Raw genomic sequence first — 23,996 nt, forward strand, 5'->3', positions numbered from 1 at the left:
GTTGTGCCTTCCGTTGAGCCTCCTGCTCCGGTGTTGGTTGAGGGTGAGTTGGAGTACGTTGTGGAGAAAATCTTAGACTCTCGTGTTTCCAGACGGAGACTCCAGTATCTGGTCAAGTGGAAGGGATACGGCCAGGAGGATAATTCTTGGGTGAATGCATCTGATGTTCATGCCTCCGATCTGGTTCGTGCCTTTCATAGGGCCCATCCTGATCGCCCTGGTGGTTCTGGTGAGGGTTCGGTGCCCCCTCCTTGAGGGGGGGGTACTGTTGTGAATTTGGATTCTGGGCTCCCCCGGTGGCTACTGGTGGAATTGAACTGGTGTCTTCATCTTCTTTGTTCACCTGTTCCCATCAAGATGTGGGAGTCGCTATATAACCTTGCTGCTCTGTTAGTTGCTTGCCGGTCAACAATGTTATCAGAAGCCTCTCTGTGCTTGTTCCTGCTCCTAGACAACTACTAGATAAGTTGGACTCTTGTCCATGTTTGTTTTTGCATTTTTGTTCCAGTTCACAGCTGTAGTTTCGTTACTGTGTCTGGAAAGCTCTTGTGAACAGGAATTGCCACTCTGGTGTTATGAGTTAATGCCAGAGTTTTAAAGTAATTCCTGGATGGTGTTTTTGATAGGGTTTTCAGCTGACCATGAAAGTGTCCTTTCTGTCTTCTGCTATGTAGTAAGTGGACCTCAAATTTGCTAAACCTATTTTCATACTACGTTTGTTATTTCATCTCAACTCACCGCCAATACATGTGGGGGGCCTCTGTCTCCTTTCGGGGTATTTCTCTAGAGGTGAGCTAGGACTAATATTTTCCTCTGCTAGCTTTATTTAGTCCTCCGGCTGGTGCTGGGCATCTAGAATCAACGTAGGCATGCTACCCGGCCACTGCTAGTTGTGCGTTAGGTTTAGTTCATGGTCAGCTCAGTTCCCATCTTCCAAGAGCTAGTTCCTATATATGCTTATGCTATGTTCTCTTGCCATTGAGATCATGACAGGAAACACGAGAGTCTAAGATTTTCTCCACAACGTACTCCAACTCACCCTCAACCAACACCGGAGCAGGAGGCTCAACGGAAGGCACAACCGGTACCTCATACCTGCGCAACAATGACCGATGAAAAACGTTATGAATAGAAAAGGATGCAGGGAGGTCCAAACGGAAGGAAACAGGGTTAAGAATCTCCAATATCTTATACGGGCCAATGAACCGAGGCTTAAACTTAGGAGAAGAGACCCTCATAGGGACAAAACGAGAAGACAACCACACCAAATCCCCAACACAAAGCCGAGGACCAACTCGACGGTGGCGGTTGGCAAAAAGCTGAGTCTTCTCCTGGGACAACCTCAAATTGTCCACCACCTGCCCCCAGATCTGATGCAATCTCTCCACCACAGCATCCACTCCAGGACAATCCGAAGATTCCACCTGACCAGAGGAAAATCGAGGATGAAACCCCGAATTACAGAAAAACGGGGACACCAAAGTGGCAGAGCTGGCCCGATTATTGAGAGCGAACTCCGCCAATGGCAAAAAAGCAACCCAATCATCCTGGTCAGCAGACACAAAACACCTCAGATATGTCTCCAGGGTCTGATTAATCCGCTCGGTCTGGCCATTCGTCTGAGGATGGAAAGCGGACGAAAAAGATAAATCTATGCCCATCCTAGCACAGAATGCCCGCCAAAATCTAGACACGAATTGGGTCCCTCTGTCAGAAACGATATTCTCAGGAATACCATGCAAACGAACAACATTTTGAAAAAACAGAGGAACCAACTCGGAAGAAGAAGGCAACTTGGGCAGAGGAACCAAATGGACCATCTTAGAGAAACGGTCACACACCACCCAGATGACAGACATCTTCTGAGAAACAGGCAGATCTGAAATAAAATCCATCGAGATGTGCGTCCAAGGCCTCTTAGGAATAGGCAAGGGCAACAACAATCCACTAGCCCGAGAACAACAAGGCTTGGCCCGAGCACAAACGTCACAAGACTGCACAAAGCCTCGCACATCTCGTGACAGGGAAGGCCACCAGAAGGACCTTGCCACCAAATCCCTGGTACCAAAAATGCCAGGATGACCTGCCAACGCAGAAGAATGAACCTCAGAGATGACTCTACTGGTCCAATCATCAGGAACAAACAGTTTATCAGGTGGGCAACGATCAGGTCTATCCGCCTGAAACTCCTGCAAGGCCCGCCGCAGGTCTGGAGAAACGGCTGACAATACCACTCCATCCTTAAGGATACCTGTGGGCTCAGAGTTACCAGGTGAGTCAGGCTCAAAACTCCTAGAAAGGGCATCCGCCTTAACATTCTTAGAACCCGGTAGGTATGACACCACAAAATTAAACCGAGAGAAAAATAATGACCAGCGCGCCTGTCTAGGATTCAGGCGCCTGGCGGTCTCAAGATAAATCAAATTTTTGTGGTCAGTCAATACCACCACCTGATGTCTGGCCCCCTCAAGCCAATGGCGCCACTCCTCAAAAGCCCACTTCATGGCCAAAAGCTCCCGATTCCCAATATCATAATTCCGCTCGGCGGGCGAAAATTTACGGGAAAAGAAGGCACAAGGCCTCATCACGGAGCAGTCAGAACTTTTCTGCGACAACACTGCCCCAGCTCCGATCTCAGAAGCGTCGACCTCAACCTGAAAAGGTAGAGCAACATCAGGCTGACGCAACACAGGGGCAGAGGAAAAACGGCGCTTAAGCTCCCGAAAGGCCTCCACAGCATCAGGGGACCAATCAGCAACATCAGCACCCTTCCTAGTCAAATCGGTCAATGGTTTAGCAATATCCGAAAAACCAGCAATAAATCGACGATAAAAGTTAGCAAAGCCCAAAAATTTCTGAAGACTCTTAAGAGAAGAGGGCTGCGTCCAATCACAAATAGCTTGAACCTTGACAGGATCCATTTCAATGGAAGAGGGGGAAAAAATATATCCCAAAAAGGAAATCCTCTGTACCCCAAAAACACACTTAGAACCCTTCACACACAAAGAATTAGACCGCAAAACCTGAAAAACCCTCCTGACTTGCTGGACATGAGAGTCCCAGTCATCCGAAAAAATCAGAATATCATCCAGATACACAATCATAAATTTATCCAAATAATCGCGAAAAATATCATGCATAAAGGACTGGAAAACTGACGGAGCATTAGAAAGACCAAAAGGCATCACTAAATACTCAAAGTGGCCCTCGGGCGTATTAAATGCGGTTTTCCACTCATCCCCCTGCCTGATTCGCACCAAATTATACGCCCCACGAAGGTCAATCTTAGAGAACCACTTGGCCCCCTTTATGCGAGCAAACAAATCAGTCAGCAACGGCAATGGGTATTGATATTTAACAGTGATTTTATTCAAAAGCCGATAATCAATACATGGTCTCAAAGAGCCATCTTTTTTTGACACAAAGAAAAAACCGGCTCCTAAGGGAGATGACGATGGACGAATATGTCCCTTTTCCAAGGACTCCTTTATATATTCTCGCATAGCAGCATGTTCAGGCACAGACAGATTAAATAAACGACCCTTTGGGTATTTACTACCCGGGATTAAATCTATGGCACAATCGCACTCTCGGTGCGGAGGTAACGAACCAAGCTTGGATTCTTCAAAGACGTCACGATAGTCAGACAGGAACTCAGGAATTTCAGAGGGAATAGATGATGAAATGGAAACCACAGGTACATCCCCATGAGCCCCCTTACATCCCCAGCTCAACACAGACATAGCTCTCCAGTCGAGGACTGGGTTGTGAGATTGCAGCCAAGGCAATCCTAGCACCAAATCATCATGTAGATTATACAGCACCAGAAAGCGAATAATCTCCTGGTGACCCGGATTAATACGCATAGTTACTTGTGTCCAGTATTGTGGTTTATTATTAGCCAATGGGGTGGAGTCAATCCCCTTCAGAGGAATAGGAGTCTCCAAAGGCTCTAAATCATACCCACAGCGATTGGCAAAGGACCAATCCATAAGACTCAAAGCGGCGCCAGAGTCGACATAGGCGTCCGTGGTAATAGATGACAAAGAGCAAATCAGGGTCACAGATAGAATAAACTTAGACGGTAAGGTGCAAATGGAAACAGATTTACCAAGTTTTTTAGTGCGCTTAGAGCATGCTGATATAACATGAGTAGAATCACCACAATAGAAACACAACCCATTTTTCCGTCTAAAATTCTGCCGCTCGCTTCGGGACAGAATTCTATCACACTGCATACTCTCTGGCGATTTCTCAGTGGACACCGCCAGATGGTGCACTGGTTTGCGCTCCCGCAAACGCCTATCGATCTGAATAGCCATTGTCATGGACTCATTCAGACCCGCAGGCACAGGGAACCCCACCATAACATCCTTAATGGCATCAGAGAGACCCTCTCTGAAAGTCGCCGCCAGGGCGCACTCATTCCACTGAGTAAGCACAGACCATTTACGGAATCTTTGGCAGTAAATTTCCGCTTCATCTTGCCCCTGAGATAGGGACATCAAAGTTTTTTCTGCCTGAAGCTCCAAATGAGGTTCGTCATAAAGCAACCCCAAGGCCAGAAAAAACGCATCCACATTGAGCAACGCAGGATCCCCTGGTGTCAATGAAAAAGCCCAGTCTTGAGGGTCGCCCCGGAGCAAGGAAATCACAATCCTGACCTGCTGTGCAGGGTCTCCGGCAGAGCGAGATTTCAGGGACAAAAATAATTTGCAATTATTTCGAAAATTCTGAAACCCAGATCTATTCCCCGAGAAAAATTCCGGCAAAGGAATTCTCGGCTCAGATACAGGTGCATGACAAACAAAATCTTGCAAATTTTGTACCTTCGTGGCGAGATTATTCAAACCTGCAGTTACACTCTGAAGATCCATTACAAACAGGTGGACACAGAGCCATTCAAAGGAGAGAAAAAAAAAAAAAAAAAAATATATCAGCAGACTACTTATTTCTCTCCTTTCTCAGCCAAGGATTTTAACCCTTTAGTGGGCCGGTCAAACTGTCATGATCTCAATGGCAAGAGATCATAGCATAAGCATATATAGGAACTAGCTCTTGGAAGATGGGAACTGAGCTGACCATGAACTAAACCTAACACACAACTAGCAGTGGCCGGGTAGCATGCCTACGTTGATTCTAGATGCCCAGCACCAGCCGGAGGACTAAATAATGCTAGCAGAGGAAAATATTAGTCCTAGCTCACCTCTAGAGAAATACCCCAAAAGGAGACAGAGGCCCCCCACATGTATTGGCGGTGAATTAAGATGAAATAACAAACGTAGGATGAAAATAGGTTTAGCAAATTTGAGGTCCACTTACTACATAGCAGAAGACAGAAAGGACACTTTCATGGTCAGCTGAAAACCCTAATCAAAAACACCATCCAGAAATTACTTTAAAACTCTGTCATTAACTCATAACACCAGAGTGGCAATTCCTGTTCACAAGAGCTTTCCAGACACAGTAACGAAACTACAGCTGTGAACTGGAACCAAAATGCAAAAACAAACATGGACAAAAGTCCAACTTATCTAGTAGTTGTCTAGGAGCAGGAACAAGCACAGAGAGGCTTCTGATAACATTGTTGACCGGCAAGCAACTAACAGAGCAGCAAGGTTATATAGCGACTCCCACATCTTGATGGGAACAGGTGAACAGAGAAGATGAAGACACCAGTTCAATTCCACCAGTAGCCACCGGGGGAGCCCAGAATCCAAATTCACAACAGTTTCTACTGTTTAGGTACATCAGTGGCTCTGCAAACGCAACATAACGCCCGAAGACCATTCTATCAAAGCCTGCATTCCAAAATGGCGCTCCTTCCCTTCCGAGCTCTGCCGTGCGCCCAAACAGTGGTTTACCCCCACATATTGGGTACCAGCATACTCAGGACAAATTGGACAACAACTTTTGTGGTCCAATTTCTCTTGTTACCCTTGTGAAAATAAAAATTTGGGGGCTAAAATAATCTTTTTTGTGGGAAAAAAATGTATTTTTTATTTTCACTACTCTGCATTATAAACTTCTGTGACACACTTGGGCATTCAAAGTTCTCACCACATATCTAGATAAGTTCCTTGGGGGGTCTATTTTCCAAAATGGGGTCACTTGTTGGGGGTTTCTACTGTTTAAGTACATTAGGGGTCTGCAAACGCAACATAACGCCAGCAGACAATTCTATCAAAGTCTGCATTCCAAAACGGCGCTCCTTCCCTTCCGAGCTCAGCCATGCACCCAAACAGTGGTTTACCCCCACATATGGGGTACCAGCATACTCAGGACAAATTGGACAACAACTTTTGTGGTCCAATTTCTCTTGTTACCCTTGTGAAAATAAAAACTTGGGCTAGAAAATTTTTTTTGTTAAAACATTTTTTTTTTATTTTCACGACTCTGCATTATAAACTTCTGTGATGCACTTGGGCATTCAAAGTTCTCACTACACATCTAGATAAGTTCCATGGGGGGTCTAGTTTTCAAAATGGGGTCACTTTTGGGGGGGTTTCTACTGTTTAGGCACATCAGGGGCTCTCCAAACGCGACATGGCGTCCGATCTCAATTCCAGTCAATTTTGCTTTTTGAAAAGTCAAATCGCGCTCCTTTGCTTCCGAGCTCAGCCATGCGCCCAAACAGTGGTTTACCCCCACATATCGGGTGTCGGCGTACTCAGGACAAATTGTACAACAACTTCTGGGGTCCATTTTCTCCTGTTACCCTTGGTAAAATAAAAATTTGGAGGCAAAAAGATCATTTTTGTAGAAAAAATGCGATTTTTTTATTTTCACGGCTCTACGTTATAAACTTCTGTGAAGCACCTGGGGGTTTAAAGTGCTCACCACACATCTAGATAAGTTCCTTAAGGGGTCTAGTTTCCAAAATGGTGTCATTTGTGGGGGGTTTCCACTGTTTAGGCACATCAGGGGCTCTCCAAACGTGACATGGCATCCGATCTCAATTCCAGCCAATTCTACATTGAAAAAGTAAAACGACACTCCTTCTCTTCCAAGCTCTGCGGTGCGCCCAAACAGTGGTTTACCCCCACATATGGGGTATCGACGTACTCAGGAGAAATTGCACAACAACTTTTGTGGTCTAATTTCTCCTGTTACCCTTGTGAAAATAAGAATTTGTGGGCGAAAAAATCATTTTTGTGAAAACAAATGCGATTTTTTATTTTCACGGCTCTACGTTATAAACTTCTGTGAAGCACTTGGGGGTTCAAAGTGCTCACCACACATCTAGATAAGTTCCATAAGGGGTCTAGTTTCCAAAATGGTGTCACTTGTGGGGGGTTTCCACTGTTTAGGCACATTAGGGGCTCTCCAAACTCAACATGACGTCCGATCTCAATTCCAGCCAATTCTGCATTGAAACAGTCAAACGGCGCTCCTTCACTTCCAAGCTCTGCGGTGCGCCCAAACAGTGGTTTACCTCCACATATGGGGTATCGGCGTACTCAGGAGAAATTGCACAACAAAATTTGTGGTTACATTTCTGTTTTTACACTTGTGAAAATTAAAAAAAATGGTTCTGAAGTAAAATGTTTGCAAAAAAAAGTTAAATGTTCATTTTTTTCTTCCACATTGTTTCAGTTCCTGTGAAGTACGTAAAGGGTTAATAAACTTCTTGAATGTGGTTTTGAGCAGCTTGAGGGGTGCAGTTTTTAGAATGGTGTCACACTTGGTTATTTTCTATCATATAGACCCCTCAAAATGACTTCAAAGGTGATGTGGGCCCTAAAAAAAACATGGTGTTGTAAAAATGAGAAATTGCTGGTCAACTTTTAACCCTTATAACTCCCTAACAAAAAAAAATTTTGTTTCCAAAATTGTACTGATGTAAAGTGGACATGTGGGAAATGTTATTTATTAACTATTTTTCGTGACATATCTCTCTGATTTAAGGGCATAAAAATACAAAATTTGAAAATTGCTAAATTTAAAAATTTTTCGCCATATTTCCATTTTTTTCATAAATAATCGCAAGTAATATCGAAGAAATGTTACCACTAACTTGAAGTACAATATGTCACGAAAAAACAATCTCAGAATCAGCGGGATCCGATAAAGCGTTCCAGAGTTATAACCTCATAAAGTGACAGTGGTCAGAATTGTAAAAATTGGCTCGGTCATTAAGTACCAAATTGGCTCTGTCACTAAGGGGTTAAATAAAATGTTCCTGTGCTGAGATAATCTTATAAATGTGTTCTTGCTGTGTACTGTGTAATGACTGTGAAGACATACAAGAGCACCAAAAAATTGGATTAACAAGACCACCAAACCAAAGATTTAAGCTAAAAGAATCTTTTTCATTATTATTTAAATTATAATTTTTCATCATCCATACAAATAGACCTAAAAAGGAGGAAAAATAAAATAGGGGAACATCACAGTCCAAAAAAGAGCATGGCTGTGTCTGACCGTACAGGAACATACCAGAGCTTCTGCGCAGGGGATGACGCAAAAGAAGCATAACAATTATTTTTATTCCAAAATCTATTGATTTAAGTGTAGCTTGTTCTTGGGAAAAAAATGCTACACTGGAAAAATGAATGCTTTTGTCTGACTGTTTGGATATTCAACTGATCCATTTAATCACTGGGTTACGTTTTATACATTAGGCACAACGGAAGGGATCAGGCAAGAGAAAAAAAAATTGCCATAAAAATGGAATACATTGCATGTGCCAATTTTTTATTCTATGTGTTTTCTAGCAAAATGCACCAATCATATTGCAGCATGTGCTCCATCAGGATCAAACTGTCACTATTTTCTACTTTATACATTCATGTATACTTAAGATGATATTAACAAGTCCATATATCATTGATATATCATATCCCTATAAGAAGATTAGAAAGATTAGAATACAATTTATGTCAATACACAAGGTACTTTTATACTTTGTGAATAATGTTTTTATCCAACTCATCCCCCTCAAGTTACAAAGTATTCTTCTGACCCCAAAATTGCTTAGTTTATAGTGACTGTTCCCGAATTTTACACCACTTTTGCACTTGCACGAACCAAGCTAGAATAATTGAAGCACTGAAGCAATTTGATCAGAGCCGTGTTTTACCCCATACTCATTTCCAGAACTGGACAATAATGTCTTTTTACTAACACTGGACAGATTTTTGCTGAATAACTATCTTTGTTCACATAGGATCTTTCCGTTTTCTACAAACAATAAAGCTTTCTGTTCGGTGACGAGCAGTGCTTTTTTTCTGCTTAAAAGCAATTTTTTTTCCAATAGAATTTTTTACCTCTTATATCATCCCTCTGTTCTCAGGAAATTACAATGAACAAAGAAGGCTAGTGTAATTGTGATTACTGAGTGGGCAAAAAAAAAGATGAAAAAAAATGGATATGCATGAAAAACCATAATACAGGAAAATGAAAAATAAGATTTTCCAGTAAAGAATCATTTCAGATAAATCATCCAGTTAGTTATCTCTGGATGGACATACAGCATTTCCCATTTCCCCATTTTAATGGGAATTTGGGGAATCAAAATCTTTATTTAATTGGAGAAAAAGATCCCAGCTTCAGTTAACTTGCTGTAACTGAGACAGTAAATTGGACACGGCCTTGAGTATCGTGAGAACATATCATCGGTATATTTACAACATCAACATTAAAAGTGTAGAAAATATGCGGCACTTTATACACTTCACAGATCTTCAAATACCATGAACCGTAGGAGTGACAGCTCTCGAGAGACAAAAGCCGCTCATAGAGATTAGGCCATTATGAGCCGAAATCAACAATTTCAGCTAGATCTGCCAACAGTTGGCCATCTTTTGACATTTTTTAAAGAAACAACCACTATGTTTGTTTTTTCTTCAATTATGCTCAGTTTAAAGTTCACAGTGTAAACAGATAATTGCGGTCAATCAAGGAATATGATCTGACAAATGAGTGTTTCTTGCACCTGTAACTAATGATTATCTACACATTATTAGAAATGTTTGGAAACCATGATTATTTGTTGAAAAGAAGAACACAATATGCTCCAGTGAATACCACATCAATAATAGTTTAACAGAAAAAACTGTTATTGTGATATTAGGTTTACAGAAAATAACGCAAATGGGTGATGAGAAGAAATGTTTAGTCCTAGTTCCCGAAAATTAGCCACACATTAAGGGGGCTGTCGCTTACAAAAATGCCAATTTTGCTATTTACCAACAGATATAGTGGTAATCTGCAATTAAAAAGTGTTTTATTCATGTTTGGCTGTGTAACTTGAAAAGGAAACAGGGTAAACATAATGCTTTATTCTTCCTGCAGCCGCTCACTTCCAGTCATCAGGGCGATGCAGGGAGCTGTAACAATCACAGTGTGTAGTGAGTGCACTGTTATCACTGCCCCTTATACACCTCGACTGCCAGTTTACTCTGCAGCAGTCAGTCATTGTGCAGGGTGAGTGATTACGGTGTGCTCACTGTGTGACTGTTACAACTCCTAGCACCACCCCTATGACTGTCAGCGAGCAGCTGCAGGGAAAATTTAATTTTCTCCCTTTAGCCACTCTTCCAGTTAGCGCTCATTTAGATCAGCGTATAAACGGTCCTTGTTCTGTCTGTATGCAAAACGGGTAGCGTAAGGACAGCACACAGACCACTGCAAGCAAAAAAATCTCAGCATGATCTACTTTGATCCAAATTTCAGATGAGACTCGCTCATAATAGTCAATGGGTGCATAAAAACTGATTACATACAAGGTATCATCCAGATGTAATGTGTTTTTTATGGATCCAGTACAATTATCAACATAAGAAGCTGTATTTGACATTTTATTAAATTGTGTGTGTAAAAACTGGATGCTATACAAATATAAAAAATGGACATATGGATGGCAGTACTGCTAAAAAGAAAAAATCGCCTTGTTTTTTTCTGGATAAAAAACAGATGATTTTGCACATGCTTGTCATAACCTGGCCTTATGCTGGCAAGCATGGTTAAAATGCTATTTACCTGCAGATTAGCACTAAATCAGCAGGTAACTAGCATTTATGCACAAGACAGGTTCCCTTTACGCCAACAGCAGGAAATATTATAAAATAAAAAACAACCAATACTTACCTGTTAACTCCCTACCTCTTTAGCCCTAATAGCAATGACGTGCCATACAGCCACAAGTCTTCTGCAGCCCATCACTGGAAGAGATGCTGCCATGCATAGCACAAGACTGTTGGGGAGAGTCCGTGGTAGCAGTGGTCACATGAATCTACAACATGAGACCACCAGAGAATTTTTGGGAGCGGAAGGAGCTTTAATGGTTGTGTGTTCGTGTTTCTCTACAGAATTGTTCTGTACATATCCATGATGTGCACTCATTTAAGTCTATTGGCCTACACTGTACCGCCGCATACCAACTTTATACCCGTAGACCACATCGAAACTAAGGGCATTTCTGTGAAATAGCTTCCAAAAGAGATAATCCATAGCATCAAGCGATCCCTTTCACTGTTGGCTTTAGAAGTCTGATGGGAAATATAAAGATTATTATGTAAGTGACTGCAGATACCTAATGTTCACTGTCTATGTCTGTTTACAGGGAAGCAATAAGTCGTCTCTGTGAGGCCGTCCCTTGTGCGAAAGGAGCTGCCAAGAAACGAAAAGTAATTATCAGTTTGTACATAAGTATTATTTGCTCATATAGTATGTAGTGCCTCTAGTGTTCACATAAGAGGGAGGAACAATGTTATATATACAAAAATCTGTAAAGATCACATTCACTGATTCAGTAATGCAGTTCTTTCATGTTTGGCTTATTAACCATTATTTTTTGTTCTTTTATTAAACGTCCATTACTTACCGTAATTTTTGGGGGAAATGAACACACTATTAAAAATATGGTATGCATATCTTGAAATACCCTCCTGTGCCAGCGCCATTCCAGCTGAGATGATTGTGACATCAGAGGTAAGTACAAGCATTATTATTTAGGGGTTGTCCTAGTAGACTACAACTCCTTTAATCCACACAAGCAGAGGGGAACCACATTTTTGAATTGTAGAATATGATCTGAAGGCATTTTTTTCAAGCTTTATTTGACCATGTGTGCAATATTGAGTTAAAAGTAATAAAGGAGCCTTAGTAATAAATTACCGTATGTGATAAATGGTCTGTGGAGAAATAAAATATAAAATATTAGAAGGGTTGTTCCCTGCTAGGACAACTCCTTCTCCTACCCCTGGCTTGTTACCGATAGAATAAAAAAAGTCTATACTTACCTCCCGTGCCGCTGCCGTTCCCGCGGTGTCGATACTCAGTTTCCCTGAGGCTCTTGTGCAATTTTTGTGATACAGATCATCTACAGCCCTGACTTCCTCTTAATGTTCAATTTGTCCTAAGGTGAGCACAGTTACACTAGGGCTTATTGGGTGCCGGGTCATGTGTCACAGCAACTGCACGGATGCCCGGTGAGAGCGAGTACTGAAACTGCAGGAACGGAGACGGCACAGCAGGTGAGTATATGCTTCAGAAAATGCTCTTGTTTTTTTCATGAAGCATCTTTTCTAATTTTTTTTTTGTTTGTCTACTGAGTGCTGTTTGACCTCCAGCGCTTTTTTGAGCATTTTTGAAGCTTTTTGTGGCTTCATTTGTATTAGTAATTTCTGTATTTTTTTACCTACTTTTAACAATTAAGAAACCGCTAGAGGTGTTTCAAGTAATAACGATGACAAAATGCACAAAATGAATCCTCTTGAGCCCTTCCATTTGACTTAGGCCGGCGTCACACTCAGTGTATGAAAATACGGTCCATTTTTTACGGCCGTAATACGCAGAAATGTTCCCAAAATAATGGTCCGTATGTCATCCGTAGGCAGAGTGTGGCAGCGTATTTTGCGCATGTCATCCTCCGTATGTAATCCGTATGGCATCCGTACTGCGATATTTTCTCGCAGGCTTGCAAAACCGACATCTAATGGATTTATGTGCTCAAATGTTCGTTAAAACATATATACAGTATCTATATATATATATATATATGTCATTGAGACACATATATTTATATTTCATACAGCGCTAGATATCATAAAAGCCGGTAATTCAATTGCCGGCTTTTGCTCTCTCCTTCCCAAACCCGACATGATATGAGACATGGTTTACATACAGTAAACCATCTCATATCCCTTTTTTTTGCATATTCCACACTACTAATGTTAGTAGTGTGTATGTGCAAAATTTGGGCCCTCTAGCTATTAAATTAAAGGGTTAAATCGCGGAAAGAATTGGCGTGGGCTCCCGCGCAATTTTCTCTGCCAGAGTGGTAAAACCAGTGACTGAGGGCAGATATTAATAGCCTAGGGAGGTACCATGGTTATTGGCCCCCCTGGCTAAAAACATCTGTCCCCAGCCACCCCAGAAAAGGCACATCTGGAAGATGTGCCTATTCTGGCACTTGGCCACTCTCTTCCCACTCCCGTGTAGAGGTGGGATATGGGGTAATGAAGGGTTAATGTCACCTTGCTATTGTAAGGTGACATTAAGCCAGGTTAATAATGGAGAGGCGTCAATTATGACACCTATCCATTATTAATCCAATAGTACGAAATGGTTAATAAAACACACACACATTATTACAAAGTACTTTAATGAAATAAACACACAGGGTGTTTTAATACTTTATTAGACTCTTAAACCACTTGAAGACCCTCGTTCTGTAAAAAAGGAAAAATAAAAAAACAACAATATCCCAAACCTATTGAAATTATTGCAATTGAATTACCGGCTTTTATGATATCTAGTGCTGTATGAAATATAAATATATATGTGTCTCAATGACATTATATATATATATATATATATATATATATATAATCTACCTGTTCTATTCTATTCTATTCTGTCAGTGTGATTTTACTGTACACCGCACTGAATTGCCGGCTTTTCTCTATAACACCGATACATATTTCTCGCAAGTCACACGCATGGTCCGCGTGTAATCCGTATTTTTCTCGCCCCATAGACTTTCATTGACGATTTTTTTGCTCAATACGGTGACAAACGCAGCATGCTGCGATTTTCTACAGCCGTACAAGACCGTATAATACGGATCAGTAAAATACGGCAGATAGGAGCTGGGCCATAGAGAATCATGGTACCGTATGCAATCCGTATTTTCTGCACCTCTCATACGTCCGTAAAACTCGCTAGTGTGACGCCGGCCTTATAGTGTAAAGAATGGAGCGTCTTCCAAGTGGAAAAACTCCCAAAGAATGGTCAGGTTAATTCTTTTAACCACTTGGTGTTTTAAGAAAACTAAACTAAAAGCCTGACTGTATGAACAGCAAGTGTTTTTTTACATAGACATGAATATGTTCACTCTTTTGAGTGTTTTTTAATAGCTTTTTCAGGCAGTTTTTGGAGTGGCCAAACTCCAAATCTGCTTAAATAAGACACTGTGTGAACATACCCTAAAGGGTTATTTTGCAACTGTTTGGCACTGGCTGCGGAATAATACTTTGTCCAGAAAAACTTTTCCATTTTGTTAGAATGAGCTTATTAGAAATTGAAAACTCAGTTCCATTGTTGCCATTTTACCAAGAACAAGGTTTACAAGGTCAGTTTACAAGTCTGTAAATTTTCCAGCAAGTAATGAAATATAATGTCTCAAACATGTGATTTTCAGGCCGTTATCTAAGGCTTCTTTGTTTGCAATGGTTTTAGCAAAGTTATCCTCTCCATGACCAGAACAAGGGAGGAATCTTTAGTGGGAAGTCCACAGTCTTTTAATTAGCAAATTGACATATAATTCACCATCCAAGAAATTTGTCTGGGTTTATAACGAAGGATGTCACCAAATGATACTAAATGAAACAGATAAGCCTCAATGACACAGAGTGTTCTTCGTCATAAAGTATACTTATTATTTAAGGGGTACATAATAAATAAAAACACATTTTCCATGCACATTCCATGCACATTAGAAGCTGGGACATTTATATTAAGGTACATGGGTTGATAAAGTGTTTTGGGTGACATAATGTCTGCATTTATGACGCACACTGAAGAACAGCAATACTTTAAGTAAAAAATAGAGAACTGAGAACTTGATTTATAGTTTCGTAAATGGAGACATTTACATCTAAAATGAAATGTTATATGGAATGCTTTTTTTTTTTTTTTTTTTTTTACAAAGTTATCTATAATTTCAGGCAAGAACGGTCTCTCCACTTTATAATCAAGAACTGAATATCTAAAATGATTTTGACCATACGGGACTTTGCCCATATGTGTTTATGCAGCAGTGTTTACATAGCAATCACGTAGTTTACAGCAGAAAAATGAGTGTCGTAATTAATATATTGTATAGAGAAGTCATGACGCCCTTTGGGAGCAAATCTACAACCAGGTACAGGTGGGTTGTGCTTAACATACATCAGTATTGGTACCACATTTCTGGGCTAAATTTAATTTTCAAGTTGTTTTCAGGCTTTTGTCTATTTTTAAAGTGGTTGTCCAGCCTCAGGGTATAAGTCTTCTGTCAATCTATGTGACTGCAAACTTGTGAATACTCAAAGTGTGTGCACTGCATGCAGACAGGATTCTGCTGTGCCAGGAGCTGCAGGCACGTGATCGAATATATGTGATTTGCAAACATGCTGTCATGTACCGACTTTATGGACACAGCCTCGCTCATTTAAAGTCTATTGAGCAGGGCTGGACGGTGACCATAAGTATACATATCGCATATATGTGGTCACATGAATGCCCACTCCTGGCAAATTGTCACAGCGCGCAGTCAGTGTGCTGTGAGGATTTACAAGTCTAACTGTACCCTACAAGTATACTAGTGTACCCTAAGGTCAGGCAACTCCTTTAAAACCACATCAAAATAAACTATGGCTGTCCTGCATAATTTTTGGCAACCTTAGAGATACAGTGGGTACGGAAAGTATTCACACCCCTTTGAATTTTTCACTCTTTGTTTCATTGCAGCCATTTTGTAAATTCAAAAAAGTTCATTTTTTTCTCTTTAATGTACACTCTGCACCCTATCTTGACTGAAAAAAACAGAAATGTAGAATTTTTTTCAAATTTGTTAAAAAAGAAAAACTGAAATATCACTTGGTCATAAGTATTTAGAGCCTTTGCTCAGTATTGAGTAGAAGCACCCTTTTGAGCTAGTAACGCCATAAGTCTTCTTGGGAATGATGCAACAAGTTTTTCACACCTAGATTTGGGGTTCCTCTGCCATTCTTCTTTGTAGATCCTCTCCATTTCCGTCAGGATGGATGGTGAACGTTGGTGGACAGCCATTTTCAGGTATCTCCAGACTGGCACGTGGACGCATTCATGTTTCCTTCAATGGCAACCAGTCATCCTGTCCCTGCAGCTGAAAAACACCCCCATAGCATGATGCTGCCACCACCATGTTTCACTGTTGGGATTGTATTGGGCAGGTGATAAGAAGTGCCTGGTTTTCTCCACACATACTGCTTAGAATTATCACCTAAAAGGTCTATCTTCGTCTCATCAAACCAGAGAATCTTATTTCTCATAGTATGGGAGTCCTTCATGTGTTTTTTAGCAAACTCTATACGGGCTTTCATATGTCTTGCACTGAGGAGAGGCTTCCGTCTGGCCACTCTGCCATAAAGGCCCGACTGGTGGAGATATGACCATGTGATATTTCAGTTTCTCTTTTTTGATAAATGTGCTAAAATTTTGACATTTCTGTTTTTTTTTTAAATCAAGATGGGATGCAGAGTGTACAATAATGGGAAAAAATTAACTATTTTTTGAATTTACCAAATGGCTGCAATGAAACAAAGAGTGAAAAATTTAAAGGGGTCTGAATACTTTCCGTACCCACTGTATAGTCTAGTTAATGCTAACCCACTTTTAACTTCCCTAACAGGGAATCAAGAATAGGTAAAAGGGAGTCTCTTATTTGGAGAGAGTTGTTATTTTTAGAGGACCTTTGATTCCATAATGCTGTACATTAGAAGGGGTTACATACATGATACAAATATAAAACAAGGTTAACAAACTAACAATGACAGACTGGTACAGAAAGGAGAAGACCTTTCCTTTGAAGCCTTATAGGCTAGAGGAAAGAGATAGTAGGGTAGGGGGTTGCGGCAGCTTCAGTGGTAGTGAGGTGGCAGCAGGGTCATTGCAGTCTGTAAGCCTTCTTGAAATGGTGGGTTTTCAAGTTCCTCTTAAAGGTTCCAATTGTGGTGGATAGTCAGATGTGTTGAGGCACAAAATTCCAGAGGATGGGTGACACTCGGGAGAAGTTTTGGAGGTGATTGGGTGACGAACTATGAGTGTGGAAGAGACAATGAGGTCCAGAGGTTGTGTGTTGGAAGATATTGGGAGATTAGTTCAGAGATATACGGAGGAGACAGATTAGGTACGGCTTTGTAGGTCAGTGTTAGCAGTTTGAACTAGATATGTTTGGGAATTGGTAGCCAATTAAGGGATTTACAGAGGTGTAGCATGGAGAGAGTTGGATTAGTTGGGCATCAGAGTTAATGACGGACTGGAGAGGTGTGAGAATGTTAGCAGGGAGGCCACAGAGGAGGATATTACAGTAGTCGAAGTGGGAGATGATGAGGGCGTGTACTAACATTTTAGTAGATTCAGGGTTGAGGAAAAGACAGATTCTGGAAGTATTTTTGAGTTGGAGGTGGCAAGAGCTTGGATCTGCAATTTGAAGGACAGGGCTACGGTTTATGCTGTCTACAATAAGCCAGCAGGTGAACTACTACCACAACTGTTCCTGTGTCTACCTTGTGAAGCAGCTGAGTGAGTCAACCACTCACAAGTGGTGTTTTGAGTGCGGGCAGTGTTCCAGGAACATGCAGACAGGCTGAGAACAACTGCATGTCCTGGGTGTAATCCACCATTCAGAGCAAGATGTCCGGCAGCATGGAGGAGCTTGTGAAACATCTCGTCCAGGTACAGCAGCAACGTCAGCTCACCAGTCAACAATAGAATTTGGCGCAACAGGAGACAAATAAGCTGTTAGCATAGCAGCTTCAGCAACAGCAGCAGGAGGCACTAGCATGTCAAATGGAGCTTCTCGCAGAGGCGGTTCGTGTAAGGCCAGAGGTCTCCTCTCTGCCTCCAGGTGATGATGCGTACGTCCGGAAAACGGTAAGACGAGCCATACAGAAAATGACCCCAGGGGATGATGTTGAAGCCTTTTTGACTGTGTTCTAGCAGGTAGGAGAGCATGAGAGGCTACCGCCAAAGCAGTGGGCAGAGGTGCTGGCCCCCTATTTGACTGGTGAACCCCAAGAGACGTATTATGACTTAGCCCTCCAGGATGCCAAAGAGTATGGCAAATTAAAAACTGACATTCTGGCACGCCTGGGAGTGACAATGTCTGTAAGGGCTCAGCGAGTACACAGCTGGGCGTATGCTGGTGACAAACCCCCAGATGTTTGTTCTTTTGCACCTGGTTCAAAAGTGGCTGCAGCCACAGACTTCCACTCTGACCCAAATGGTTGAGCGTGTGGTGATGGACAGGTTCATCCACTCCCTCCCGAGGCCGATACAGACCTGGGTTGCCCAGGGCAAGCCCCAGAATGCAGACAACTTGGTCGGCCTGGTTGAGAGATATCAGGTTGTGGAGAAATCACCCATAGCTGGGGGTGTCCCAACCCAGCAGAAGGGTCACCTAAGCCTGTTATGAAGGATGTCGTCTGTTGGCGGTGTCACAATCCTGGACACATAGCCACCCAGTATCATATTTCCCCTAAACCAATGGACTGCAGCCTAGGCTGACGCTGCTCCTACTATGCCTACCCGGCCTGCAGTGTGGAATGTCAACCCAGCGAGGGTCACCAGTCGTGTACCAAGTCCGTCAATGGGGTAATGGTTCTGGGACTGTTGGACTCAGGAAGTCTGGTGACACTAATCAGCGCTGCACTGCCTCACCAGTTAATCCCTAACAAGTTTGCGGACATCCGCTGCATACACAGAGATGCCAAGGGCTACCCTGTAGCCAGAGTAACCATGGGAACAGACTTTGTTAATCAGACCCATGAGTTTGGGGTGGTTAAAGACTTAATTAATACGATTATTCTGGGTCTGGATTTTTCTCTGTTCTGGAACTTGTGGCAAAAAGGGGGCTGGACAGAAAGCCCAGGTGAAAAGCCAGGCCCCTGTGAAGGCAACTCCGTCAAAATCAGAGGCGAAGGAGTTTCCCCTATTTATCCTCCCTGGAGAGAAGGATTAGACGGTAACAGAGGAGCCCAGCTTCCCTAACTTAGAGGTGCCTTAAGAGAACTTTGGGACTGCTCATCTTCAGGACCTTACATTGAAGGGGCATTTGAGAACATGACTGTATGTAATGCGGTTGCTCAAGAGCCAGGGGCTGACATCAGGTTCCCTCATTCTGCAGTACATGGTGAGTTATTGTATCGGGTGACCAAACTGAGGGGAGGAGAGATAGTAGAGCAGTTGTTAGTTACAGGACCCTACCGGCAGAGGATTTTAGATGTGACCCATTCACATGTTTTGGGTGGACATCTGGGGGTGGGGAAAACTCAGGAGAGAGTGCTACAGAGGTTCTATTGGCCAAGGTGTTACCGAGAGATCTTTAATTATTGTAGGTCCTGCCCCACCTGTCAGATAACTGCTCCTACTTCTCATTTCTGAAGACCCTTAGTTCCCTTACCTGTGATAGAAATCCACTTCGAGAGGATTGCTATGGACCTGGTAGGTCCCCTCGTTAAATCAGCACACGGCCATCAGTACATCTTAGTGGTCATGAACTATGCAACCCGGTACCCAGAAGCAGTGCCACTGAGGAACACCTCAGCTAAGAGTATTGCCTGGGAGTTTGTCCATATCTTTGCCAGGACCATTTGCCCAAGGAGATTTTGATGGACCAGAAGACCCCGTTTATGAGCAAAATGATGCAGGAGCTGTGTAGCGTCCTCCAGATCACCCAGCTGCGAATCTCCATTTACCATCCGCAGACCAATGGTCTTGTGGAGAGCTTCAACAAGACCTTGAAGGCCATGCTCAAGAGGGTTATTGAGAAGGACAATCAGAACTGGTACTATCTTCTCCAATTCCTGCTTTTTTCTATCACAGAAGTCCCACAGGAATCCACTGCCTTCTCACCGTTCAAGCTCCTGTACGGCTTACATCCACGAGGGCTACTGGACATCGCCAAGGAAACCTGGGAAGCCGAGTTCACGCCACACTGGAGTGTCATTAAGCATGTCGCCCAGCTGCAAGAAAGGATGGCTCATGTAATACCTATTGTAAGATAACATTTTCTCCAGGCACAGGAGGCCCAAGCGAGGGTATGCAACCGATTAGCAAGGCTAAGGCAATTTTAACCCAGGGACCACGTGCTAGTACTCATCCCTATGGTGGAGAGCGAATTCTTGGCAAGGTGGCAAGGCTCGTATGAAATTGTGGAAAAACTCGGAGACGTGAATTACAAGGTACACCAGCCTGGTCGCAGGAAGCCGCACCAGGTAAACTATGTGAACTTACTCAAGCCTTGGCGGGACCGTGAACCACTGGAGGCCCATCCGAAAGCCAAGATTGAGGAGGTTGTGATTGCTGAGACGCTAATGCCAGCCCAGAAGCAACAATGTCGAGAACTGCTGCAGCAAAACTGTGACCTGTTCTCGGAGTTGCCAGGGCACACGTGGAACACGATGTACTAACAGAGCCGCATGTAAGGGTAAACCTCAAACCCTACAGAATTCCCGAAGCACGCCAGGAGATAATCTCCAAGGAGGTGAAGAGAATGTTGGACCTCGGGGTGATAGAGGAATCAAGAAGTGGCTGGTCAAGTCCTATTGTCCTTGTACTGAAGCCCAATGGCGAGTGGCGGTTTGGTAACGATTACCGCAAGCTCAATGAGGTGTCCCGTTTTGACGAGTACCTGATGCCCCACGTGGATGAAATCATTGAGCGACTGGGGCCACCACCACCCTCGACCTGACGAAGAGCTACTGGCAGATCCCCATGTCCAAGAGCGCCAAGGAGAAGACGGCCTTCTCTACGCCGGATGGGTGTTTTCAGTACACCAGAATGCCCTTTGGACTGCAGGGAGCCCCAGCTACCTTCCAGAGGATGATGGAACGATCCACACAATAAATATGCCACAGCCTACTTGGATTACATCATTTTCAGCCCTGACTGGAATTTGCATCTGCCAGAGGTACAGGCGATTCTCTATGCATTGAGGAAAGCGGGATTTACCATAAATCCCAAGAAGTGTGCCATAATGAAGGAAGAGGCCAGGTACTTAGGCTACATCAGGCGAGGCAAGATCAAGCACCAGTTAAATAAGATAGAGGCAATTCAGAAGTGGCCGCAACCGCTCTCCAAGAAACAAGTGAGTTTGTTTATGGGGATTGGGACATTACTATCATTTTATCCCTAACTTCGCCATAATTGCCGCACTGTCAACAGATCTGCTTGTGGGCACCAAGTCAACAATGGTAAAATGCACTCCTGACACAGAGATGGCATTTCAAGACCTGAAGCAGGTTCTGTGCAAGCATCCAGTTCTGGTGGCACCCAACTTTAGTAAAGAATTCATAGTCCAGACTGATTCTTCAGAAGTTGGATTGGGAGCCATGCTGACACAAGAAATAAATGGAAAAGAGCATCCCATCTTGTATCTGAGCCAGAAACTCTCATCTTGCGAGAAGAACTACGCAATAGTCGAGAAAGAATGCTTAGCCATAAAGTGGGCCGTTGACACCCTGAAATACTACCTGCTAGGCTGTAGGTTTAAGTTAGTGTCAGACCATGCCCCTCTAAGATAGTTGAGAGAGAAGAAGGGTAAAAACATCAGGGTGACTAGGTGGTTCTTAGCCCTTCAAGACTTCACGTTCCACGTAGAGCATAGGCCAGGGAAGTTACATGGCAATGTAGATGCTCTCTCCCGAATTCCCTGTTTAGTATCTGAAGGTGTCAAAACCCCAGGCTTTGGGCAGAGGAGGGGAATATGTGACAGGGTCACTGGCACAGTGAATGAAGGGAGATATGTGTCACTGAGCATATTAGCTGCAGTGATGTGAAACCAGAATAGTTTGCCTCCAGCATGCTATGTGTTGAGAAGGTTAAGTTTATTTTGGGCTGGCTTTAGTGGACCTCCATAGAGCAGGTGGGAGGGGGTCCACCGTATCGCCACCAGCAGAGTTTTGACAAGACCTGTGTGATGTCATGGTCATGTGATCATCACATGGGGTGTTAAATACCTGGACATGACAGTCAGTGGGTGTGGTATTTTGGGAAGAGGTAGAACTCCCACGTGACTCTCATAGGAGCTAAGGATGCTGTGTGCGTTACCTGCAGTGAAGCCTGCAGGGCAAGGACTCTGATGGTGCTCTACAGCAGATGAACTACTACCAGAACTGCTCCTGTGTCTACCTCGAGAAGCAGCTGAGTCAAACCCTCACACTGGTTTGTTTTGTGTTCTAGTAGGAGGGATCTGAAGTTAAGGAGCAGGTCTGCAGATGTGGTCAAGTGGGGAGGTAAGAGGGAAGGTGAGATAAACATTTTGTTTGGAGAATGCTGGGTTTTGGAGGTAGTGAAGGAGAGTAAGGATTAGTGTAGCAAAAACTTTAAGGGCATAAGTTATCATGGTGAAAAGTAAGTGTGGGAGATAGAGCGGTAAGCACAGTTGACAGTGGTAGCTCTTACCTTCTGGTCACTTCTGGGACATTTCTGCTATTTTTTAATGTGCATTTGAAAGCTATGCTTGAGAAAATGCACTTAAGATGTTACAAAGAAGGTCTCATTCTAAAGAATAGCGGGCACATCTATCCACTGCATGAACAGGCAACTTATTTGAATGGATCCAATGTAACGCTTCATTACTCCTTTGAAGGGACTGCATAGAAATTAAACAATTGATGCCACATTATCCCACAGACAACTGATTGATGTACTGATTGATGTAGGTCCCATCAACAGGCGATGTTATGATCTGATTATTTTCAAGGAGCGAGTCTAGCAAAAAGGAATTTTCAATGCTTAAGCGGCATATACTGTTATTGTGTTCTCATGTAGCTGTCATGGTTGCTCTTTGGATGTCTCCTGAAAATCAGCTATGTATCCACATTTTTAATGTGTGTTTTTTTTCGATTATGACTAGGAGGGAATAGCAAATGCTTTAGAATATTTAGAGCTTATATATCAAGTCAAAATGTAAGCAAGATATAATGGTGCCACAAATAATTTTCTGTCTTTTTTTTTTACATCTAGCCTCCTGTAAAATTTCTTTTCTCCATTCTGGGGAAGAGCAATCTCCAGTTTTCTGGAGTTAACGTCAAGTTGACCATCTCCACCAACAGCCTTATGCTGACTAATATTGACACCCAGCAGGTAGGTGTGAAGACCGTGCAAATATACACCAAAGTATAGTATGATACAAACTTAGGTTAATTGCCGCAATTTAAAACCAGCTTCATGCAACTGATTTCTACACACCACATTCAGATGTATGGGAAGCCTGTGATTTATAGAACAAATCTGCCACCTGTGAATATATCCATATAGTCATCATTCTCAGCCACTGAATAGTCTCCTCTTCAAATCAGATGCCATCCACTGTATTCATGGACGCCAGCATTTCCCTGAAACAAAAAGCGAAACTTGATAATCTTTTAAAATATATCTGCTTCTGGGTATATGTTAATTCATGATGTCACAGGAGTAGTATTCTGGGGAAGTAACAGACATGCAAAAGGACAAGTTCTGAAAACAAACAAAAGAATAATAAGGCAAACTGATAATTGAATGGGAGGAACAACACAATAGGTACGGGACACTAATTCTGGCCGGAGGGACTGCCCTTGGTTTGGCAATATGAATATGCATAAAGTTGTATAAGCCCCTCTCCCAGCCGGTGTCTGAATTACTCCTGGATATAATGTGCAGTGAAGCATCGAGGGTAATAAGGAGAGGTTGAAGATATGCATCATCTTCAGATTATTACCATACGTTGGATTATATATAGGCCTTGTGTAACTTCACCATGGTTT

At 42.7% G+C, this 23,996-nt stretch overlaps 1 protein-coding gene across 1 annotated transcript in view; it reads left to right on the top strand.

Annotated features, from left to right (window-relative positions):
• Positions 1-23,996, top strand: part of SHC4 (SHC adaptor protein 4) — a 201,506-nt gene that overhangs the window by 136,922 nt on the left and 40,588 nt on the right. Inside the window, exons 3-4 of the mRNA XM_077263716.1 lie at positions 11,567-11,630; positions 23,218-23,337. Of these exons, the coding sequence (XP_077119831.1) occupies positions 11,567-11,630; positions 23,218-23,337 (184 nt within the window). The remainder of the gene's footprint in view (positions 1-11,566; positions 11,631-23,217; positions 23,338-23,996) is intronic.

This window comes from Ranitomeya variabilis, chromosome 5 (genome assembly GCF_051348905.1).
Source record: "Ranitomeya variabilis isolate aRanVar5 chromosome 5, aRanVar5.hap1, whole genome shotgun sequence".
NCBI classification, from domain to species: domain Eukaryota; kingdom Metazoa; phylum Chordata; class Amphibia; order Anura; family Dendrobatidae; genus Ranitomeya; species Ranitomeya variabilis.